The sequence below is a fragment of the Oncorhynchus clarkii genome, chromosome 12 (genome assembly GCF_045791955.1).
Source record: "Oncorhynchus clarkii lewisi isolate Uvic-CL-2024 chromosome 12, UVic_Ocla_1.0, whole genome shotgun sequence".
NCBI classification, from domain to species: domain Eukaryota; kingdom Metazoa; phylum Chordata; class Actinopteri; order Salmoniformes; family Salmonidae; genus Oncorhynchus; species Oncorhynchus clarkii.
This window is the reverse complement of record NC_092158.1, coordinates 13604423-13612764: the sequence shown is the minus strand read 5'-3', so window position 1 is coordinate 13612764 and position 8342 is coordinate 13604423. Positions and strand designations below refer to the sequence as shown.

General features: G+C 37.0%; 1 protein-coding gene across 1 annotated transcript in view; it reads right to left on the bottom strand.

The window, feature by feature from the left end:
- Positions 1–678: 678 nt before the first annotated feature.
- The window catches only part of LOC139421872 (dopamine beta-hydroxylase (dopamine beta-monooxygenase)), a 48784-nt gene continuing 41120 nt past the window's right edge, over positions 679–8342 (bottom strand). Inside the window, exons 11-12 of the mRNA XM_071173001.1 lie at positions 8165–8324; positions 679–1264 (exon numbers count right to left, since the gene is read on the bottom strand). Of these exons, the coding sequence (XP_071029102.1) occupies positions 1127–1264; positions 8165–8324 (298 nt within the window). The 3' untranslated portion in view covers positions 679–1126. The remainder of the gene's footprint in view (positions 1265–8164; positions 8325–8342) is intronic.

Sequence of the window (8342 nt, the reverse complement as noted above, 5' to 3'; positions counted from 1 at the left end):
GACATCCATCGCTAACCTGCAGGAGGTTAAGTTCTGCCTGTTCATTGCAATCAAGCCTCAGAGGTGTTGATTTAACCATGTTTGTGTGTGCTCTCTCTCTCTCATGTCAATGCTGACTTTTTAAAGATTGAGAAGTTCACTCTGGGGGGAATCAGAGTGGTATTCGAGGCTAAGGCATACCTCAAGTTGCGCTTTGACCCCTCAAACAACTGCGTGAAGGACATTTACCCTGCCGACCACCTTATCCTAGAGAGATATACACGGCTATGAAAAAGTCACGCCAGGGTAAGCCTACACAAAACACAGCCCTTATTTGAACTATTTCTAAAATCCCCCATGGGAAAAATCTATGGTGGAAAACCGATTGGAACCATTTCCCTGTTTGACCGCTAGAGTTTATGGGTATTATGACTCTTACTGTGGCATTCTATATGTGAGCATGTTATATGATCCCATTGGTTTCATTTAGCTGTTGTGTTCATATTAGTGTTGTATACTGCGCTATGTTAATTGTAGAACTGAATACCCAGTGTTTTCTTCTTGATGAATTGGAGTCAATGATAATGAATTAACGAAAGATAATTACTTGCCTGTATAAAACAAAAGGTAGAACTGCTTGCCTGTCAATTCTTCAATACACTTTATTGATTCATTTCAAATGCAATTCAGGAATTCTTTCTTTGGGACAGACAATAATGTTATTTGTTAAGCATGGGACTAGAACTAGGCTTAATCTGTCTCTGGGAAACTGGTCCTATATGTCCAAATCAATTGAGTGACAGGTTTAGAAGACTTTAACATGTATCATTGATATGCAGTTTTTGATGTCAATGATTAACATACAGCTTAAAATGATAAACCACGACGACCAGTAAAATCAAGCTTCATATTTATCCACCAGTATCTTCACCCAACAATGTGACAATGTTTTCAGATTCATTGGACAAAACATATCTGGTGAGAGATGTTGTAGTATGTTGTCGTAATTCACTGTGTAATAATACTGGAATGTGATGATGACAGAGCTGATATCATGCTAGTCCTTGTGTTGTTGATGTGGTGGAGGTGAAGTAGATCACCAGAGAGAGAAAGAAGGGGGTTGATATTCAGACAGAGGAGAGGGGCATCAGACCTCCTCCCCCCTGTCAGGCTGCACCACGGTGGGCTCACTGCTCTGGGAGGGCAGCTTGCCCCCCTCACACGGGTAGCGGGGCCTCTGGAGCTGTGATGTCACAACAGGAAGCTCCTGCCTTTCCCAGTCGCCCTGGCACAAAAAAAACACAGAAGCAGTCAGGCAAGGTGTGTGTGTGTGTGTGTGTGTGTGTGTGTGTGTGTGTGTGTGTGTGTGTGTGTGTGTGTGTGTGTGAACATCATTGTACTGTGAAGACCTTAAATGTACTGTGAACCTTTGACTTGTTTTGTGTGATGGTTAAGCGCACATTTGAACTGTGTGTTTGTGGAATTGTGGAATGTGTTTCTGTGCAGTGTTTCTCTATGAGAATATGCTCTATACGGTAGAGTTAGTCTCCAGTCCCCAGGTCCCTATACGGTAGAGCTCCCGAGTGGCACAGCGGTCTAAGGCACTGCATCTCAGTGCAAGAGGTATCACTACAGTCCCTGGTTTGAATCCAGACTGTGATTGGGAATCCCATAGGGCAGTGCACAATTGGCCCAGTGTCATCTGGGCTTTGCTGGGGTAGGCCGTCATTGTAAATAAGAATGTGTCCTTAACTGCCTAGTTAAATAAAGGTTAAATAAATAAATAAAATAGACTTAGTCTCCAGTCATCAGATGATTGGCTGGCATATGGCCCTTTGAACACAGGGACCTGGTTGGCAGGTCAGCACAAGTCAGTCAAAGATCAATGGCCGCAGGTGGGGATACCATGGTAAATTAAACACTCACTAAATGCCTCCCTCACCTTCCACTATCCTTGTCTGTTACTGTCCCAGCAGCCATCAGCCAGTCCAGTCAGCCGCATACACACCTCTCCAGCCAGCTATGCGCTCACCCAGACTACTGGTGAATGATTTCAGACTGACAGCGATGGGTGAGGAGGGTTGTTGTTATGGTGGTGCTCATATACGGTATCGGGGCCAGTCTGGGAGCAGAGTAGCAGTAAACTGAGACCGTAAATGATCAGAACAGACTGCACCCTGCAATCTATACTCCCATTTCGTTTAATGGTGATGCAGCATGCAAACTCTTTTTAAAATTTTATGAATATCGTTTTGGATTTCCAGCAGCAGCTCAGAGTGTGTATGTACCGGTATTGTACTAGACTGTCCTGTACTATACTCACAGGGAAGAGCTTGGTGAAGGGCTGGTAACAGGCCATGGAGATGGGATAGGCGTTGTAGAGAGAGTTCAGCACCTCTCCACTGTCCTGAACTATACATAACTATACTCTACTGTACTGTCCTGTACTATACATAACTATACTCTACTGTACTATACATAACTATACTCTACTGTACTATACATAACTATACTCTACTATACTATACATAACTATACTCTACTGTACTATACATAACTATACTCCACTGTACTGTCCTGTACTATACATAACTATACTCTACTGTACTGTCCTGAACTATACATAACTATACTCTACTGTACTATACATAACTATACTCTACTGTACTATACATAACTATACTATACTGTACTATACATAACCATACTCTACTGTACTATACACAACTATACTCTACTGTACTATACATAACTATACTCTACTGTACTGTCCTGAACTATACATAACTATACTCTACTGTACTATACATAACTATACTCTACTGTACTGTCCCGAACTATACATAACTATACTCTACTGTACTATACATAACTATACTCTACTGTACTGTCCTATACTATACTCTACTGTACTATACATAACTATACTCTACTGTACTGTCCTGAACTATACATAACTATACTCTACTGTACTATACATAACTATACTCTACTGTACTGTCCTGAACTATACATAACTATACTCTACTGTAATATACATAACTATACTCTACTGTACTGTCCTGAACTATACATAACTATACTCTACTGAACTATACATACCTATACTCTACTGTACTATACATAACTATACTCTACTGTACTGTCCTGAACTATACATAACTATACACTACTGTACTGTCCTGAACTATACATAACTATACTCTACTGTACTGTCCTGAACTATACATAACTATACTCTACTGTACTATACATAACTATACTCTACTGTACTATACATAACTATACTCTACTATACTATACATAACTATACTCTACTGTACTGTCCTATACTATACTCTACTGTACTATACATAACTATACTCTACTGTACTGTCCTATACTATACTTTACTGTACTATACATGACTATACTCTACTGTACTGTCCTGAACTATACATAACTATACTCTACTGTACTATACATAACTATACTCTACTGTACTGTCCTGAACTATACATAACTATACTCTACTGTACTATACATAACTATACTCTACTGTACTGTCCTGAACTATACATAACTATACTCTACTGTACTATACATAACTATATTCTACTGTACTGTCCTGAACTATACATAACTATACTCTACTGTACTATACATAACTATACTCTACTGTACTGTCCTGAACTATACATACCTATACTCTACTGAACTATACATAACTATACTCTACTGTACTATACATAACTATACTCTACTGTACTGTACTATACTATACTCTACTGTACTGTACATAACTATACTCTACTGTACTGTCCTGAACTATACATAACTATACTCTACTGTACTATACATAACTATACTCTAATGTACTGTCCTGAACTATACAGAACTATACTCTACTGAACTATACATAACTATACTCTACTGTACTATACATAACTATACTCTACTGTACTATACATAACTATACTCTGCTGTACTGTCCTGTACTATACATAACTATACTCTACTGTACTATACATAACTATACTCTACTGTACTGTCCTGAACTATACATAACTATACTCTACTGTACTATACATAACTATACTCTACTGTACTGTCCTGAACTATACATAACTATACTCTACTGTACTATACATAACTATACTCTAATGTACTGTCCTGAACTATACATAACTATACTCTACTGAACTATACATAACTATACTCTACTGTACTATACATAACTATACTCTAATGTACTATACATAACTATACTCTACTGTACTGTCCTGAACTATACATAACTATACTCTACTGTACTATACATAACTATACTCTACTGTACTGTTCTGAACTATACATAACTATACTCTACTGTACTATACATAACTATACTCTACTGTACTGTCCTGAACTATACATAACTATACTCTACTGTACTATACATAACTATACTCGACTATACTATACATAACTATACTCTACTGTACTATACATAACTATACTCTACTGTACTGTCCTGAACTATACATAACTATACTCTACTGAACTATACATAACTATACTCTAATGTACTGTCCTGAACTATACATAACTATACTCTAATGTACTGTCCTGAACTATACATAACTATACTCTACTGAACTATACATAACTATACTCTACTATACTATACATAACTATACTCTAATGTACTGTCCTGAACTATACATAACTATACTCTACTGTACTATACATAACTATACTCTACTGTACTGTCCTGAACTATACATAACTATACTCTACTGAACTATACATAACTATACTCTACTGTACTATACATAACTATACTCTACTGTACTGTCCTGAACTATACATAACTATACTATACCGTACTATACATAACTATACTCAACTATACTATACATAACTATACATAACTATACTCCACTGTACTGTCCTGAACTATACATAACTATACTCTACTGTACTGTCCTGTACTATACATAACTATACTCTACTGTACTATACATAACTATACTCCACTGTACTGTCCTGAACTATACATAACTATACTCTACTGTACTATACATAACTATACTCTATTGTACTGTCCTGAACTATACATAACTATACTCTACTGTACTATACATAACTATACTCTACTGTACTGTCCTGAACTATACATAACTATACTCTACTGAACTATACATAACTATACTCTACTGTACTATACATAACTATACTCTACTGTACTGTCCTGAACTATACATAACTATACTATACTGTACTATACATAACTATACTCAACTATACTATACATAACTATACATAACTATACTCCACTGTACTGTCCTGAACTATACATAACTATACTCTACTGTACTATACATAACTATACTCTAATGTACTGTCCTGAACTATACAGAACTATACTCTACTGAACTATACATAACTATACTCTACTGTACTATACATAACTATACTCTACTGTACTATACATACCTATACTCTACTGTACTGTCCTGTACTATACATAACTATACTCTACTGTACTATACATAACTATACTCCACTGTACTGTCCTGAACTATACATAACTATACTCTACTGTACTATACATAACTATACTCTACTGTACTGTCCTGAACTATACATAACTATACTCTACTGTACTATACATAACTATACTCTACTGTACTGTCCTGAACTATACATAACTATACTCTACTGAACTATACATAACTATACTCTACTGTACTATACATACCTATACTCTAATGTACTATACATAACTGTACTCTACTGTACAGTTCTGAACTATACATAACTATACTCTACTGTACTGTCCTGAACTATACATAACTATACTCTACTGTACTATACATAACTATACTCTACTGTACTGTTCTGAACTATACATAACTATACTCTACTGTACTATACATAACTATACTCTACTGTACTGTCCTGAACTATACATAACTATACTCTACTGTACTATACATAACTATACTCGACTATACTATACATAACTATACTCTACTGTACTATACATAACTATACTCTACTGTACTGTCCTGAACTATACATAACTATACTCTACTGAACTATACATAACTATACTCTAATGTACTGTCCTGAACTATACATAACTATACTCTAATGTACTGTCCTGAACTATACATAACTATACTCTACTGAACTATACATAACTATACTCTACTGTACTGTCCTGAACTATACATAACTATACTCTACTGAACTATACATAACTATACTCTACTGAACTATACATAACTATACTCTAATGTACTGTCCTGAACTATACATAACTATACTCTACTGTACTATACATAACTATACTCTACTGTACTGTCCTGAACTATACATAACTATACTCTACTGTACTATACATAACTATACTCTACTGTACTGTCCTGAACTATACATAACTATACTCTACTGTACTGTCCTGAACTATACATAACTATACTCTACTGTACTATACATAACTATACTCTACTATACTATCCTGTACATAACTGTACTCTACTGTCCTGTGCTATACTATAACTGTACTATACTATCCTGTACTCCAACTGTACTCTACAGTCCTGTACTATAACTGTACTCTACAGTCCTGTACCATAACTCTCCTCTATTGTCCTTTACTATATTTTAAATATACTCTACTGTACTGTCATGTACGATACTATAACTATACCGTACTGTCTTGTAATATACTACACCTGTACTCTACTGTCCTGTAGTATACTATAACTGTACTCTACTGTACTCTACTGCCCTGTACTATACAATCAAATCTAAAGCCATATAATTGCATGAAATTGATTAGAATCATAAAATTTTAATCAATTATGTGTGTAGTGTTAGTCAGTAAAATTATAATAAATTGTGTGTGTAGTTTTAGTCATGATGTGTGTAGTTTAACTCAGAATTAGGGTAAAATAATATAACTGTAACAATGTCTATTATAGTATCTAAAAAACAGACTATCTGAGCAAGTTTCGGTGCCGACCTTGGCTGGGGGCCACTGAGAGTACTTCCCAGGGTCTCCCTATCTTGAGGGAGGACGGGGAGTGATTCTCACGGACTCCCCTAATCTTTATCGGCTGGGTAGCAGGACAGTGTGTGCGTAGGATGCCTAATGTTTGTTTGTGAAAGTATGTGCGTAAGAAGCCAGTATAAAATGAATGGTTTTGTACAACTAACCAGCTCTCTCGTGAATAAACCTTATTGACTATTTTAGCTGGGCCTCCGTCTGTTTCATTTCCACCAGTATCTTACAAATCCTGGTTAGTAGACTGAGTAGTTAATTGAATTGGTTTATGAATATCGAGAACATAATTCTCATAACAGGAATACAGCTCATTCAATGCTGTCTTAGTGCCAGCCTCTGACTGTGATGGTATGTAAACAGCTACGAAAAATACAGATGAAAACTCTCTAGGTGGATAGTGTGGTCTACAGCTTATCATGAGATACTCTACCTCGGGCGAGCAATAGCTCGTGACTTCCTTAGATATCGTGCACCAGCTGTTATTTACAAAAATACATAGTCCGCCGCCCCTTGTCTTACCAAATGCAGCTGTTCTAGCCTGCCGGTGCAGCATATAACCAGCCAGCTGTATGTTGATGACGTTGTCGTTCCGCCACGACTCCGTGAAGCATAAGATATTACACTTTTGAATGTCCCGATGGTAGTTTAATCTTCCGTGTAGGTCATCTATTTTATTCTCCAAAGATTGCACGTTTACTATCAGAATGGAAGGAAGTGGGGGTTTATTCGATCACCTACGAATTCTCTGCCTCCTCTTTACGCAAATCACAGGGATCTGGGCCTGTTCCTGAGAAAGCAGTATATAGTTCGCGTCGGGCTACTCAGACTCATGAAAAGAAAAAAAGGATTCTGACAGTCCGTGGTGAGTAATCGCAGTCCTGATGTCCAGAAGTTATTTTTGGGTCATAAAAGCTGGTTGCGGCAACATTATGTACAAAATAAGTACAAAAATAAGTTACAAACAATGTAAATAAACAAATAAAAAAATACAATCGGTTGGAGACCCTTAAAACGACTGCCTTCTTCTCCGGAACCATATTTAGAATATTTACTATAACTGTACTCTATTTTCCTGTACTACACTATAACCGTACTCTACTGTCCTGTCCTATACTATAACTGTACTCTAATGTCCTGTACTATACTCACAGGGAAGAGCTTGGCAGAGGACTGGTTACAGGCCATGGAGATGGGAGCGGTGTTGTAGAGAGAGTTGAGAACCTCGCCACTGAAGGAGTCCCAGGACAAAGAGGAGAACTGGTCCGTCACACTGGCCTGACCACAGCTACACACATCACCACCCTGGAACCTGAGAGGAGGAGAGGGG